Source organism: Eucyclogobius newberryi, unplaced genomic scaffold (assembly GCF_026437365.1).
Source record: "Eucyclogobius newberryi isolate DKJ021-1_F unplaced genomic scaffold, fEucNew1.0.hap1 SCAF_16, whole genome shotgun sequence".
Classification (NCBI taxonomy): domain Eukaryota; kingdom Metazoa; phylum Chordata; class Actinopteri; order Gobiiformes; family Gobiidae; genus Eucyclogobius; species Eucyclogobius newberryi.
This window is the reverse complement of record NW_027315790.1, coordinates 11013897-11030603: the sequence shown is the minus strand read 5'-3', so window position 1 is coordinate 11030603 and position 16707 is coordinate 11013897. Positions and strand designations below refer to the sequence as shown.

The 16707-nt window shown below is 40.6% G+C and overlaps 1 protein-coding gene across 1 annotated transcript; it reads left to right on the top strand.

Annotated features, from left to right (window-relative positions):
- Nucleotides 1-307: 307 nt before the first annotated feature.
- tinagl1 (tubulointerstitial nephritis antigen-like 1) lies at nucleotides 308-16395 on the top strand. The gene is made up of 12 exons (XM_072447484.1): nucleotides 308-349; nucleotides 740-1049; nucleotides 3152-3218; nucleotides 6003-6095; nucleotides 6180-6294; nucleotides 7840-7966; nucleotides 8157-8307; nucleotides 8384-8570; nucleotides 9411-9456; nucleotides 9996-10119; nucleotides 14964-15009; nucleotides 15449-16395. Exons 1-12 carry the CDS (start codon nucleotides 323-325, stop codon nucleotides 15605-15607), a joined length of 1452 nt encoding a protein of 483 aa, XP_072303585.1. The 5' UTR covers nucleotides 308-322; the 3' UTR covers nucleotides 15608-16395.
- The last annotated feature ends 312 nt before the right edge of the window (nucleotides 16396-16707 follow it).

Genomic DNA, 16707 nt, shown 5'->3' with positions numbered 1-16707 from the left:
CTGTAAAAGTAGAATAAAAAAACAAAAAGACTGCTGCTTACTATTGTCAATTCCTGTTACAAGAAGCACAATCTTTTTCCGTTCAAATCTTTAATAAAGGTTATTTTGGACATCCCTTGACTGGCTAAGAACAGCTTGATGCAAAAATGGTTTATGGGGAGGAGTGTGTTTTCTTATAAAGCTACTGTTTGTTTTGGCTTCATTAAAGGAAACTTGGGGGGATAGCCCAGTTGATTATTTGGTCTCATTACTGCCAGCTTAGTTTAGGCTTATCTTGTGTTTGTGTATGTGTACTACCAGGCTACCATTTGAGTTGGTGTTTATGAAACTGCAAAGAATAAACTTGATGGTACGCTGGCAAAAGTCACGTCTATGCACCTACACAAAGCCTTTTCACATGCGGTTGTGGCAAGATCGTCATCCTGATTCTGGAGAGATTTTCTGTCTCGCAGCAAACAGTCTACAAAACGTGTTGGCCCAGCGGTTAGAGACGCGGACTCACATGTGTGAAGTCCTGAGATCAACTCCCGTTTTTGGCACAATACATTTTTTTTCAGGTTTAAACATTAAGGTTTAGGCGTTAGGGTTAAGGTTAGGATTAGGGTTAAGGTTAGGGTTAAGGTTAGGGTTAGTTCTGGGCTCCAGAATCGGAATGACGGTCTCGCCACAATCGCATGTAGCCTTTTCTATGGGAGAAAAGCCTCTTTACCACATTTAATATTATTTCTCTTCTTTACAGCTCACCATGAAAGCCGCCTTGTTGCCTGTGTTTGCGCTGCTGCTAGTGGCCGGAGAGGGTACTGTAGATAGAATTTTGTCCAGTAGGACCAAGAGGGAGCTGGCGAGCCCGCTGCACACGGGGGGCATCAGGGACCGCTATGGCTCCTACTGTCAGAGGAGAGGAGGCTGCTGCCCGGGCAGAGACGACATGTGCACTGTCCCATATCTGGACACCATCTGCTACTGTGACCTCTTCTGTAACCGGACCGTGTCCGACTGCTGCCCCGACTTCTGGGGACACTGTCTAGGTGTGCAGCCTCCTTTTATTGGTAAGAAGTGACAATATATAATCAGTCATTTTTCAGGGTGACATTGTATGTAAAATAGATGTTTTTATATGCTTTTAACCTTGTTGAAATTGAATAACCGTAACCTTGTTACAACCGTGTTCCTTCATCATATTCTTACTCAAAGTTGTAGTTCGATAGAATCATGTATGTTTGAGTCATCCTGTGTTGTCCCACAACTGAGGCTCGAGTGCTCAGAAAATTTTGATTGTGTGATTGTGTTGTGACTCTGAGTCATACACATTAAAAATAAAAACACATAAATCAAAGTCTGTTGCTTGCTGCGGTGAAATGTCCCGATGAAAAGGCTGTCAGTGAACCAAATAATTGTACTACATTTTAGAGCAACATGGATACAATTTAAAATGGTGATATGCCTCCTTGGTCCAGACCACTACAACTGAGTATTTTTCTACAATGGAACACTCCTTGACAAATGAGGTATTACACTGACTCCTGAGAAAAATATTTAAAATACACAAGTCTGGGCTTCGGAAGTATCTACTGTTGTTCTTCAGGGGCAATTCACTTTTTTTCTGTAACCAGAACCATTTCAATTGAAAGATAACATATTCTACCGGAGAATGGAGTGGAAGCCTCGAAGAGCTCTACCTCACAAAGGCAAACATAATTGTTGAACCAAGATCCTTTTGTCTTGGAGTTACAGTGTACAAAATACTTGCAAAAATTAAATAAAATTTTTTTCTTCGCCTGTTACTGACACTGTTCCTAAAAAATCTTAATGCCAACCACTGCCAATGAATACATTTTTTGGGTCCTGTGGTGGATGTAATAAAACCCTTTAAAACAATGTCCAGGTGCTCAGAGTTACTTTATGAAACACCTCCACCTTATGTGGATTCAAATTGTTGAGCGTAAAAGTGCCAGATTTTTTTAAATTTTAAAACAAATAAGAATATAATTAAATTGACCTCTCTGTTAAAAAGACCCAACATCTCTGCAGCAATAATTAATTTTATTCTGCAAACTTTCATTGTAATGGTTAACATGCAAAGGTGTAAAATGTGAGCTCCACCTGAGCAGGGAGAAGGAACAGTGAGTTTCTTATTAACCCAGGACAAGGGGAGGGGGGTACAGAGGGATGAATAGAGGTCAAGCTAAAGAATTTGGGCTATGTGGAGGCAGAGACACCAGGCCTGGGACGGGTGACACCGAGGTCCCGGCAGGTATGTGCTTCTATAGACGACAAAGAGGTTCAAAAGGCGACACTTTCAATGAGCATATTGCACATCATGTCCAGCTTTGAAGAGAGACAGGGAGATGGTGCTGACCTACACAATAAGTCCTTCTTACAAAGACTGACCACATTATTATTATTCACCCATGTGTAATTGTGTATTCATAGTGTGATTGATTTAACTGCTTATTACCATTGTGAGAAATGAAACAGTTACCATCATATCAAATCACCTGTTGAGTGCCAGAGAATTATATGTCTACAGACTCTATCTGGCACTCTAGTATTTTACAGTGAGTTGTGATTGTCCATGACAGCTGTACGCCATAAATCCCACTTTGCCCGGCCTTATGTTATGGGCTAATCATATATGCTGTCTGTAAATTCACACTGTAACAGCATGCACTGAATTCTTTAACAAATTTACACCGGCTGCAGCCCAGACTATAATTCATTTCATAGATAAAAGTCTGTCACCAAGTCTCTGCTGTTTAGCCAACTTATATGTGTGAATCAGATAGAGTGTCACAGGTCAAATTCCCTCCAAAGGAATGTCTATAGCTGAGTCACAGCCGCCACGTCACGTTCTGAGGTGAAAATGGACTTAATCAACAGGAGGCGAACATTTCCCAGTTTAATTATTGATGCATTTGGAGAGCTACATTCTTGCTCTTCTCAATAGTCAAAGGTGAGCATAAGCTGGTTAAAGCATGGAGGAAGCCTGGGAAGGCAGGAAAGACCCTAACGCCACATTCCTACTGAGGATTATGGAGCTCAGAGCTTCTTAGAGCTCATATATTTTGTGTGTACACTCACACTCAGGCCAACACATTCACATACAGAAGAAGAGCTATTAAAATTCAATTGCTTTTTTTTGTCTCGTCAGGCACCTGCGAACGAAATGGAAACAAGTTCTCATCAGGACAAACTTACAAAAAGAACTGCAATTTATGGTAGGTAAATACACCTTTCCCCTTCATGTCTCTTAATGCACATAAAACCTAAATGTTCCCACAAGTGAATATAGGTCCAGACAAACACAGTAACCTACATGACATATTCTGGATTTGACATATGACCGGTCTAACATGTGAAAAACTCTATTACTATTACTCTATTCTCCGCCAGCTGCAGGCGTCTGTGTAATAAAAAAAAAAAAGCTATGAATAAACAAAATAACTTGTCCCTGATCTCTTTTTATTCTTACATATCCCTTTTTGAAAAATGCAACTATCAATATAAGTATACTTATTATAGTAGTATTACATTCAAAGCACATAGCATGACACACAGGACAAACAACGCTGTCTATTGAAAAATGGAAGCTAAAATAAAAACCTGTAATTGTTGAATTATGATTCTTCTAAGTGGCTATAAACAATAAATGATACCTTTATAATTCCCCAACAACAGTGTACCATCATTTTCTAATTAGTTGTCCGTGCAGTCAGGTCAGGAGAATCTTCTAACCATTTCTTATGTCTGTCTAAAAGGAAAGCTAAATGTTCCTCTAGTGAACGTTCAAAAGGACGAGAGATGAAGTTAAGAGTTAGGACAGACAAATTGCATTCCTCACCTGTTTTCTCGGTTTTCTGCGGTTTTCTCATTACAGTGTCACCGAGTCTATGTCTTTGATTTCAAACGGTAGTTTCTTGTTGGCTTAGTATGTATTCGTACGCATTAGCAGTATTCAAACAGAAGCAGAGTAAGGCTGTTTGCCAGGGCATGTCTAAACTAAACTGTATTGACCCTCAGCTCTTCAGCTCCTCACACGGTTCAGCTGTCGGACTGTTGTAGCTGCCCTGTGTCAAGCTAAAGGCTGGAGACATTTTGAAACAGATTTGAGTGAAAGGCCCTGATGGTTGTGCAGATAAGAGACAGATTGGAAGTGGCTCTCATAGCGATTTGATGGACTGCAGGGCACCAGCTGTAGTGCTGGAGGATAGACTTGTCAAGATATTCGCAGGTTAGCGGAAGGAAAAATCTGTTTATGTGCCAACTCCCCTTTTGACTTGCCGACAAAGAGGTCCCTGCACAAGCGCTTTCACACAGACTTACTAAAGCAGTACACATGGACACTTGAAGAATAGCACCCTGCCATTGGCACAAGGGGAGACATTTGCACTCCTACACTTCTTATTTCCCAAAAGGCTTCTCCTTTTCCTCTCATTAACTGGACAGAAACACACACGCTCCCATCTGCACTTCTGACACAATCCGACTGTCCAACAGTCTCGACAACAAAATATTCACCATGGATGTCAAGATTATTTGGTTAATTGATAATCATGAATATTCAGGACACATTATAATTGTAAGAGCAAAACATATTATAATCATGATTCTAATATGGCCCTCGGAGGAAAATAATTGCCCACCGCTGCTCTAAAGTGAACTTGAATATAAAAGGTTTTATATCTGACTGTTTATGTCAAATTAACTTGAATAAATCCTTCATAAAGTTTCACATACTGAAGATGGAGAATTTTACTGTTATTTGGTCATGGTATCAATAATTCCCACAATAATTGTAACACTAAAATTGGATATTGTGACATTGATGATAGATTTAAAGTTGTTAAATAGCCGGATGGCTGTTGATTTCTTTATGTACTTTTCACTGTTATTAAGCTTAAATTATTTGGGTTAGTAGCTGCTCAATGCATGAGGACTATTATTGCTCTTGCAGATGGATTTACCTTTAACAAAAATGTGATGAGGCATCACCTGATGATATTCCCTGAGATAGCATAAACAGTAGCATTCATAAAATACAAAAATGTTCTCTTCTGCTGGAACATTCCTGTCGCCTTTTCCATCATTATATTGATAGTGTGTGCTTACTTTTAAACTCAAACATGTGTTGCCATGTGAGCAGATACACCTTGTGTATCTGTGTATTATTTAAGTGAAATCCCCTGTATGTATTTCCCCATGTCCCAGAGGTGAAGTCATTGGGATGATCAAGCGTGACCTGGAATGTAAAATATGGCCTCCCGTTGTCCACATAGGCCTCATTACTCAAATTGCGGGCGCACTCTGTCCGTGTGCCTCTGTGAGTCTGTCATTACGCCTGCGCTCGTGTTAATTTATTATGCTTTCTGACCCGGTGGCGCTTTGCTGTGTGCATGCCTGCGATCTTCTGACGGGAGGGAGAGGTCAGGGGTCACTGTCTGTACCCTCTGTGCTACGGGAGTTACAGGGAGGTTTTGTGTGCAAACACACACGAGATAATGGATTTAGTGTGCCTGAAAAGGAAATTAGATCTGAGTGTGTGGAACGATTGATAAAATATGTCTGAGCGACGTTCTATAATGTAACAGGTGTAACAACAATGAACGTAATTGTTAACATGTGCTCACAGATGCCAAACTTGTAAACTGGAACCGTGCATTCATTGTAACAAAGTCAGCTGTTGAGGCACTCACATCACTTCTTGCTATTTTTAAATACACCCAATAAAAACAAGTAAATGTCATTGTTAATATCCGGCTCCCTTATCCACTTTGTCATCTCCCTGACTTCAGAATTTAGAGAGCTTTCTCTTGGCTAAAAATGGAGCGAGTGCTGCTGCCTTAAAAGGTTTCTTGTGGCCTTTATCCTCCTCATCTCCGTCTCACTCTCTTTCCATTATTCCTTCATTTTGGAGGCAAACTTGGCTCATATTTAAAGTTGAATATCCCCTGGGTGTTTGCATGAATTTAACCCATCACAATGTTTTTGTGTGTCTTTTGTAGTACGTGCGGTACGACTGGACGCTGGGAGTGTGAGCAGAACTCCTGTTTGATGGAGGCGGACATGATCCAAGCAGTAAACAGAGGGAAATATGGGTATGGGCCATACAGCACTTACAGTGATAAGATCTATTGTACACAGAAATATTATTTCCTGACTTCAATGTCCTCCTCTTTCAGGTGGAGGGCTTCTAACTACACTCAGTTTCATGGCATGACACTGGATGAGGGCATTCGCTACAGACTGGGCACACAGAGACCCTCCAGGACTGTACTAAACATGAACGAGATCCAGGTATTTCACATTTGAGTATTATATTCTATTTACTTTAATACTTCCCAAATATGTGCAATTTTGGAAATCCGCTATGAACAGAATTGCAACCTTTAAGAAACAACTAGAGAATTTGTCTCTCCACAAAATGAAGCACATTCCACAAAGATGTATGCAACTGCAATGCAATTTACTTTAGGGGTCAGTTGCAACATAAAATAATATTAGTGCAGCCAGGAGGCATTGCCTGCTTGAGTCAAGGAAGACAATATCCTTCCCTCCTTAGGAAATCACAGTTCAAGTATTTCCCTTGACTAAATTTCTCCATAGGAAACACCCTGTACATCACAAACACACCCATTTCTCCAACACTCTTCACTCATGCAGGATTATTTACGGCATTTTGTAGAATTGAATCAAGCAGACTTTATGTATTCTGGGCCCTTAACCATGTACATAAAACACATACATTTTAGCACTATATGTCCTGGTACAGCATGGTATTAACGATGATGTGCTGTCATAGTCAAACTTGGAACTGGCCTCTATATATGAGTAACTTGTACACAGTTGTTGACCTAATTCTAAAAGAGAGCAACATTTTTCACTTAATTATGGTGGCTCCTGAGCAGGTGACTGCCTCTGTGTCTGGGCCCTCAGTCCACTGTGATCCATGGCGTCTCTGTTTACATTGCGCCCAGACAGATTACATAAGACAGACACGGAACAGCAGACAGAAGATAGAGGGGATGGTGGCAGGCATAAAGAGCAGCCTCCTCCTATGTCTGCACCTCCATCTCTGCGTCGCACATGCTCCTGACTCTCATGACACACCGCGGCCTCATCCTTACTTCCCAGAACTCCCCTTTTTTACTTTCCGACGTCTACAAGTCCCTGTGTAACTACATCTCAATCCATTCTCCTTCCTGCGCACCTCTTTTGAAATGGCCCCACTTTGGATCATTTCATAAGACTCCTTGCTGTTTCGTCGTTAGCTTTTGTATGCTTTGAGGCTGTGTTGTAAGACTAAGACTTCGACCTTTCACCTTTTGGATAGTGGCACATTCCTTTGTCATGTATCAGCTGTCCGTCTGGCCTCGGCATACTTCAGAAGGGGACGTCCGTTTTACAGAAGCGTGCGCTCTGTTATCACACATAACTGAGAGATTAGAGTTCACCCAACCTTAAGCGGAGATTAATGAACAGAGTACGTTTGGCATTTCTAGAGTCATGTGAGCCATATCATAATGAGGATTTATCTTCACTGCATATATAATAGAGACATTCTCCCCATCTTTGAATAGAGTCTCCAAAAATGGTAGCAACTATGGAGATATCTGGGTTCAAAGGTTGCTGTCAATTCCACTTGCTCACAGATTGACAGAAGGCCAAATGTTCCTAATTGCCTGTGAATAACCCCTTTCTGCTCACGGCTTGATTAACATGCTTATGCAATCAGCCCATGAGCCAACCGATGTGGCGCAAAGAAAAGGACCAAATAGTCCATGGTAATCCAAGCTTAAACTCTGACATAGAAATTAATAAATGTCATGGTTTATCTTTTAGATGAACATGGATCCCCAGAGTGAACAACTTCCGCTTTATTTCAACTCAGTTGAGAAATGGCCCGGAAAGATTCATGAGCCACTGGACCAAGGCAACTGTGCAGCCTCCTGGGCCTTCTCCACTGCAGGCAAGTTATGAAACAGTGAATTTAAAATGGGGACAATGAAGCACTTACCAGTACGTGGATTATCAAGCACTAACTTCTTTTGGTCAGACGGGAGTGTTTTGTTTTCCACCACAGACTTAATGAATATGGATTGTCTGACAAAACATTTAAATTAAGATGATGCCATTAAAATACTTCTGCTCTTCATTAGCTGTGGCCTCAGATCGAATCTCAATCCAGTCCATGGGTCACATGACGCCGCAGCTCTCTCCACAGAACCTGATTTCCTGCGACACTCGTAATCAGGGGGGCTGTGCAGGAGGACGCATCGACGGGGCCTGGTGGTACCTCCGTCGCAGAGGGTACACTTCACTATTAGCCATCCAAATCTGGGCTTATTGCACAGACAATTTTCTGACTTTTGCTCATGTTTTACAGAGTAGTCACTGAAGACTGCTACCCCTACAGCCCACCTCAGCTGTTGCCCGCTGAGGTGGTCCGCTGCATGATGCAGAGCCGCTCGGTGGGACGAGGGAAGAGACAGGCCACACAGCGCTGTCCCAACACACACAACTACCACAACGACATCTACCAGTCCACTCCTCCATACAGGCTCTCCTCCAATGTGAGTAATGCATCCAGCACTTGCTCTGCCACATCCTAAACACTGTAAACACTGTAAACACTGTAAACAATGTAAACAATGTAAACAATGTAAACACTGTGGTGTAACGCTGCATTCATTAGACACTGTGCTCAACTACAATGTCATTCCCCTCACATGTTTTTCCAGTGTGGATGTTAGTCATACATTTTTAGTCTGTGAAAGAAAATGGGAACTTGTTAATGCAGCTCCAAAAGGCTCACATACATACATAGATACATAAGATACATAAGATTTAATGGACAGCAAATATAGACTATATAACTGTATTCTCTCGATTATAAATTCTTGTTTTATTCACGGCAATTGTTTCATTCTAAATTAGATTATTGCTGTTTAGCCTATCTACTGTTTGCATCTTGAATACTAATGCAATCTGCAGGTCGATAATCAGTTTATTCTTGTATCAAATCACTTTAATTTTGTCTTGCATTGTTATTGATAGACACTATTACTGACAACATTATTTCAGTAATACTTTTCCAACAATATTCATCCCCCTAGATTAATGATCTATCTATCTACAGTATCTTCCTCATTTAACTCACAGACACATCAATGTGCTATTGCTGACATGTCTTTTATCAGGCTGAATCCATCAAAGCTAATTGACGCTAACACTAATGCTCCTCACAGTCATTACTGCATATTGTTTGTGTGTCCCATAGCTCTGAGTCAATATACCGGGCATTAAAGGCAGGGGAGGCCCAATCTATTTTACAGTTAACATCTTCAGAGGCTGTTTTACTCCGCTCCACCTGTCTGCCATATACCTGTAATGAGCTTTATCTTGTCTCACAGGACATGGAGATCATGAAGGAGATTATGGATAATGGCCCGGTGCAAGGTAAGATGATCTGTTTGAGTGGATGCCTCCTCAAATATAATCGTATCTTAGTCCAAACAGCGCTCCCTCATGTAGTAGTGAGACTTGAAACGCTTGTAACTTTGAGGGTTGGGTTACAGGTCTGACCCTTGACGTTACGTTTGACCTTTGCTGTTCTAGTAGAACTGGCCTCATTTTAAACTTTTGACTCTTGACACCTGGTCAGAAGCCATGGAAGCATCAGGTGTGCAGGGTCAAACTGACTTTCCTCCACGGCCCGCCTCATTGTCTGCTGCCCATCTGGACCATTGTCAAGTCCACTTAAAATGCTGCGCAGCATTCATGTGTGTGTGCTCTGTGGGCCTTATTGTTATGCCGTGCAGAAAAACTTACTGGCTTCATGTCAAGTTCCTTTTTGACAAAGATGTGTGTGCATTGTGTGTTTAGTGGAAAGTATAAATGAGTTTTCGCTTCGGTACACTGTATTCAGATTGCTTTTCAGTGTGTTCTGTAATGAGTCGTTCCAATGTAGTACTGACTTTAACATTATGCTTTTCTAGCTATTATGGAGGTGCATGAAGACTTCTTTGTGTACAAGAGTGGAATTTACAAGCACACAGACGTCAGCTTCACAAAACCTCCTCATTATCGCAAGCATGGGACACACTCAGTCAGGATCATTGGGTAAGTTTGCTACAGAACAAGCAATTCATGACTTTACAGCCATTACATCCAACTAACCGGTTAATTTATATACTGTTTATTGGGCTACACACTATATATATTGTTAAAGATCGCAATAATCAATACCAAAACAAACTTGAAACACACAATATCACACCAAGTCCTTCGTCTGACAGAAATTATTAATGATTTTCCTCATTCAGTCTAAATTAGCCTTTATGTAATAGTTTGGTCTCTGTTGCATGACAGAGATTGACTTTATGTATTATATTTGTTTTAATATAACTGAAACAAATGTGTTGAAAGTATATTCAAAATTTGGAATCATTTCCAATATTTATCCTGTTCATGCCTTTCTACAAAGTCAATGTTTTGGGTTAATGAAATATAAATTTGTTTTCAGCTCCGTATTGTTGAGCCCTGAATGCACTTGTTCTTCCTGGAACAATTTATGTTTCTTCTTTGCAACTATGTTTATATGAATCGGGCAGTAATTGTGTCAACTTGACTACTTCTTACACTGTCATGACCAAGTACATAAATACGCCTCCTCCCCTCCAATTGTTTTTGGAGACACACCTTGTCTCCGCTCCTTTGTGGGCCCAGACAAACCCCTACTTCCCCCTGTCCTCCTCCAACAACCACAAAAACCACAAATATGCAGTCGGCAGACGTCTGACACACCTGGAGACCTCGGCCCCTCCTGTACACTCCTTTAATCTCACCTGCAGATGTTTAGTCAAGCTTACACTTTCTGGAGTCCAAAGAATGTAACAACATGTTTAACTTATTTATTTGTAGTTGCAGTTAAATCATAGAAATTGCATCAGAAATGAGCAGAAAAGCAGAAAAGTGTCTAAATGGTAGTCAAATAGCCGTGTGTTTGCTTACTCTGTCGCTGCCTGTCTTCTTGTGTTCACTAGAAAATCACATCTAATGACTTGAAATTCCTCGATGTTATGACTAAGTGCTTTTATCTGATTTGTCATTGATCAAGACAAAACACAGCCTTTTTAACCCTGCGTCTGTGTGATGTATATTTTATGGCATTCATTTGATGATAACGAGTCTTGCACAGGCTTGTTCAGCGTAAACACCGCAACTTTTATCCACAGACCTGTACTTACCTCGTTCAAATGACATGCTCCACAGCTCACAGTACTCCCAAAAATGTTTTCATGTAAAATTGTTTGTACATTCCCAATGTCTTTGAAAACTGCGGTCATAAAGCCTCTCCTAAAGAAGAGCAGTCTTGATGCCGCAGTACTGAGTCATTACCGGCCCATCTCTAATCTACCATTTTGGGGCAAAGTCCTTGAAAAGGTTGTTTACCAACAGCTCACAGATTTCCTCTTAATAAACAACTCATTTGATGTTTTTCAGTCAGGTTTTGGACCTCATCACAGCACTGAGACTGCTCTTGTCAAGGTGACAAATGACATCCGCCTGAACACTGACACGGGCAAAGCCTCAGTCTTAATTCTGTTAGATCTGAGTGCTGCTTTTGACACTGTCGATCATGGGATCCTCTTACAGAGACTAGAGGACTGGGTGGGCATCACTGGCACTGCCCTAAACTGGTTAAGGTCCTATCTGGAAGACAGGAAGTACTTTGTTGAAATTGGTAGCTGTGTCTCAGACCACATGACCCTGACCTGTGGAGTGCCCCAAGGGTCAGTCCTGGGTCCCCTTCTGTTCAACCTCTACATGCTGCCGTTAGGTCAGTTGATACGCAGTGAAAATGTGTCCTATCACAATGATGCAGACGACACTCAGATCTATGTTTCACTATCGGCAGGTGACTATGGACCAGTAGATTCACTCTGTCACTGCATCCAACAGATCAGTTTGTGGATGCAAAACAACTTTCTCCAGCTGAACTCAGACAAGACTGAAATAATCGTTTTTGGCCCACAGAAACAAAGAGAAAGTGTTAGCGGTCACCTCCAGAGTCTCGCTCTAAAACCTACAAACCAAATTAGAAATCTGGGGGTAATAATGGACTCAGACTTTAACTTTAATAGCCACGTCAAATCAATAACATCAGCAGCTTTTTACCATCTAAAAAACATTGCCAAAATCAAAAATATACTGTCAAAACCAGATTTAGAGAGACTTATCCACGCGTTTGTCTCCAGTAGATTAGACTACTGTAACGGCCTGCTCACTGGCCTCTCCAAACGAGTTGTAAAACAGCTGCAGTACATCCAGAACGCTGCTGCTCGGGTCCTAACTAGAACCAGGAAGTATGATCACATTAGTCCTGTTCTCAGGTCTCTGCACTGGCTCCTGTGGCTCAGAGAATAGACTTTAAAGCAGCTCTGCTTGTGTACAAGTCTCTCCGTGGCCTAGCACCAAAGTACATCTTGGATATGTTAGTGCCATATGAACCATCAACTCTGAGGACCTCAGGGACCGGCCTCCTGCTGGTGCCAGAGTCAGGACAAAACATGGGGAATCTGCGTTTCAGTTTAATGCAGCTAAAATCTGGAACAGTCTTCCTGAAGATGTGAGACAGGTTCTACTCTGACAATGTTCAAATCTAAGCTAAAAACACTTTTGTTTAGCTGCGCATACGACTGAAAGGATTTTTTTCTTTGCACTCTTCTCTTTTGTTTGTGATTTTATTAGTTTAGAAAATCAGTTGGATTGATAATTTTTAATTTAGTTAATTTTATTGAAGTTAATTTTTATCTTTGCACTCTTCTCTTTTGTTTGTGATTTTATTAGTTTAGAAAATCAGTTGGATTGATAATTTTTAATTTAGTTAATTTTATTGTATTTCTGTAATTTCTTTGTGATTTGAATGCATTTTTCCTGCTGTGTGAAGCACTTTGAATTGCCTTGTGTATGAAATGTGCTCTACAAATAAACTTGCCTTGCCTTGCCATTGTAGCAACGTCACCGGTATGTCTGTAAAAATTTAATGTACGGTTTCAAGTAGAGGGTTGCACAACAAAAGTATGATTCTAGGAATATTGTCACAATATCCATAATTCAAATTATAATTTGTCCTCTTGATGTGACTGACATCTAGTCTTTAGTCTTCCTAAGGAACACATCTCAGCAATTGCTGTAGTAATATCAAATTGTGATTTGAAAAAAAAAAACATTTTAAACAAGAATTATGAGCCTAAATATAAACTAAAGTAATACAATTATCACAGGTATTTCAGAACACATTTGCAGAGGTGTAAACCACAGGATTGGCAGAATTTGTACAAAATATCACCTATATGAAGAATATTTAGTTGGATGGAAACACAGTAATTGCAGCAATATGCTATTTTTAAAATTGCAACAAAATTTTTGTTTTGATTTGATTCCAAATCTGTCAACTCTAAATCCCTAAACCATATCTAGTGGTATGTTAACTTCAATTTATTGTTAATTTCACTTACAACAAAAAACAATAAAAGTGTTTGCTCAGACACATGCACTGGTTTAATTATTATATTATATTGTTAATTGCAATAATTTTGGTCACAATAATTGAGAGTTTAATATTTAATATGTTCCCAGGCCTAATGTTAAGTCCCAACATGCAACCTTTAATACAGTTAGCCTTCTGCTTCTTGCTCTTTGGGACAGTTGGCTGTAGACAGCCGTTTGAGCTCCAACCTGCCAACCACAAGCACCAGTTTGTTTGCTCAAAGTAAATCCCACAGCGGTGAATTCACTTAAGCCTGGGCCCTGGGAAAGTTTGTTAAAACTGTATTGAGGCGCAGTGTGGTGGAAAGAATATTGTCTGCCGTGCTGATCCCGTCCTGAACGCACCGGACAGAGACGGGGATCAGTGCCCCGGAGGAGAGGTCACAGGCCCACAGTCCGGTCTCCAGCTCCTGTTGTGGGCATGTGCCGTGATTGGAGGGTAGATCACCAATGAAGAGCCTATTCTGTCTGGCCTCACATGTGATTGCAGGTGCCTTTTTGAGTGAAACTAAAATTGATGTTTGATTGAAATTACAAGTTTTCCTGATTGACTGACATCATCTGTTTCTCTAGTCTGTTTCATATGATGTCAGACTGGAATAAAGTCACTTGATGGGTATAAAGTCACTTGATGGGTAGATGATTCGCTCATGTGCTGTGGTCCTTGGACTTGGCAAAACACCAAAACCAGGCTCACAATTCTCCCAGCATTCCTTTCTCTTATAAAAGATAACAAATGATTGGGCACCAGAAGTATCTTGGGAAAGTGAAGGACTCGAGTGTAAAAACAGGATGGCTTTGGGAGGTGGTTTTGATTATGGCAAGTAAAGAAATTGAGGCGTCTAAAAGTTGGCTACAGTTTACAAGAGTTATGACTTGAGAGCAAGGTATGATGGGAATGAATGGTCTTTTTTTGTTTTGAGGAGGGGATGCTGTTCTTGATGAGGGCAGAGGGGACACTGATACTATGTTGGCTTTTACACATTCCATATTAGGCGGTCAGATGTTGACAAGACTGAAGTAACTTCCGTGAGACCTCCTCCTTGCTTCCTGTTTCTTTCCGGAGCACGGAAACGGCACAGGAAAAGGGGAATTCCGTGTTCTTTGGAATGGAATTATGTGCAAGTGCAGCTCAGTGTTGTCCAGCCATAAATATCATGTTTTCAGGATGTCGATGAAGCTTTTTCCCAATCTCGGACATAATCGGACGCCCTTCCTGCTTTTATCTGTCAATAGTGCCAGCGTGTCCAAGGTGAACACATTCCAGGAGTGTCAACCAAGATGACGTTCCCTGGAAATCTTCTGAAGTTTAAAATAGGGCCCTAACTCTGACAGCTGTTTGATATTGACATGTTTCCTTCCTGATGTTTGTTCTGTTAATGTATTTAAACATGTTGTTTTTTTGTTTTCAGGTGGGGAGAGGAGAGAAAAGTTGATGGAACAGTACAGAAATATTGGGTAAGGATTCTATTTCCTTTTAGCAGTTTTCCCATTGTGGGACATACAGATGTTTTCTTAATTGTTTTATATGGGGCAATGAAAATCAAAATGTTTAATTATTCTACCTCTAAATGTTGTGAGGTTCAAGTATTGTGCAAAATTCGCCTCATATCTGCGGAGATTTCACCATATATAAAAATCAAATCAAATCAAATCAATTTATTTTTGTAAGGCCCAAAATCACAACAACAGTTGCCTCTGAGGGCCACAGGGAGAAATGAATCAACAATGTCTGTGGTGGCGATGGAGTCAGACAATGTTTGTGGTGGCGAGGGAGTCAGACAATGTCTGATAAAATAAAAATAAAAATAATATACTCTAGTTATATATTTACGTATTTTCAAAAGAACAACTCTGATATTGCCCACTTCTAACCCTGTATGCATTATCCTTTCAGATTGCAGCCAACTCTTGGGGAAAGAACTGGGGTGAAAATGGCTACTTTCGCATTGTCCGAGGTGAAAATGAGTGTGAAATCGAGGCATTTGTGATCGGCGTTTGGGGCAGAATTACAATGGAGGACATGCACAACCACCACCATCGCAAGCGTAAATAAGGACATTTTAAAAGCTCCATGAGACATTTACCTTCCGCCACACTGACTGAGGAGAACTTTAACAGGACAGTGGATGCGCCATGTTGCCCGGGATACAAGATCAACCCTCTTCACACCGTATTACACTCTGGGGTTACGAACAACTTCTCTTTCCACTTTAACATGTCAATCTTCCCTGCTTCCTCTGTAACTCAATGTTTATTGCTCCACAAACAACGCTTTTCTTTTCATCCAGAGTCCTCCACAGGAACATCCATCTCCCAAGACCAGAGTTTTAACTGGTAAAAAAACACCCTTACCTGACAAAAAAGCCAATTTAAGAAGGTCTGTTATGGGCCGTTGAGCTTTTCGGACTAAATCTATAAACCAGACAGAGGTGAAATCCGGGGGGGACAGTTCAGAGAGGAGGAAATCTGAGAGGCAGATTGTTAGACGTGAGACATAAAGCTATTAGGCACACCTAGGTCTAGAGAGTAACGCGATACTATGTCAGATATGACCTTTGTGGCATCAGCTGTCATTCAAACACAAGCACAGTTGTCTCTTTTGCTCAATTTAACACTCTCCGTTCAGTTAACTGTAGCTCGAGGCAACGCTTTCTGACACTATATCGGAGAAACACAGAACCTCAGTGCATTTGAGTGCAAGATTTTCACTTTTGACCAATAACCCAACGGGAAGTCTTAAATGTTTTTACTCAATTCAATTTAATGTATATTATATGGCACAGTTTTGACAAATTGACTGATCATTTAGGCAAAAAACATCAAAATAAATTCATAAAATGCCAGGCTGTTTCATTCTGAACATGTTTTGGACCACAACTTGATCTGGCCTAATTCCAACTCATTTGAATATATTTAGGACAAGATGCAAGATTTTCATGTTAAAAAAAACATTCAATTTATTGCTGTTCGCTTGTTAACAGAGTTATTTTGTATATATTGTTGTTTTTGGTATCACAGGAGAGCTTTTTATCTGTCTTTGACCACTGCTGCTAAAGTCAGTCTATCTTCATGTGTCCTAATATTTCAAACATGTTAAATCTTAGATGAACTAGTTTGTTTGCAAACACGCGCTCCCGCTATAACTGTTATTGC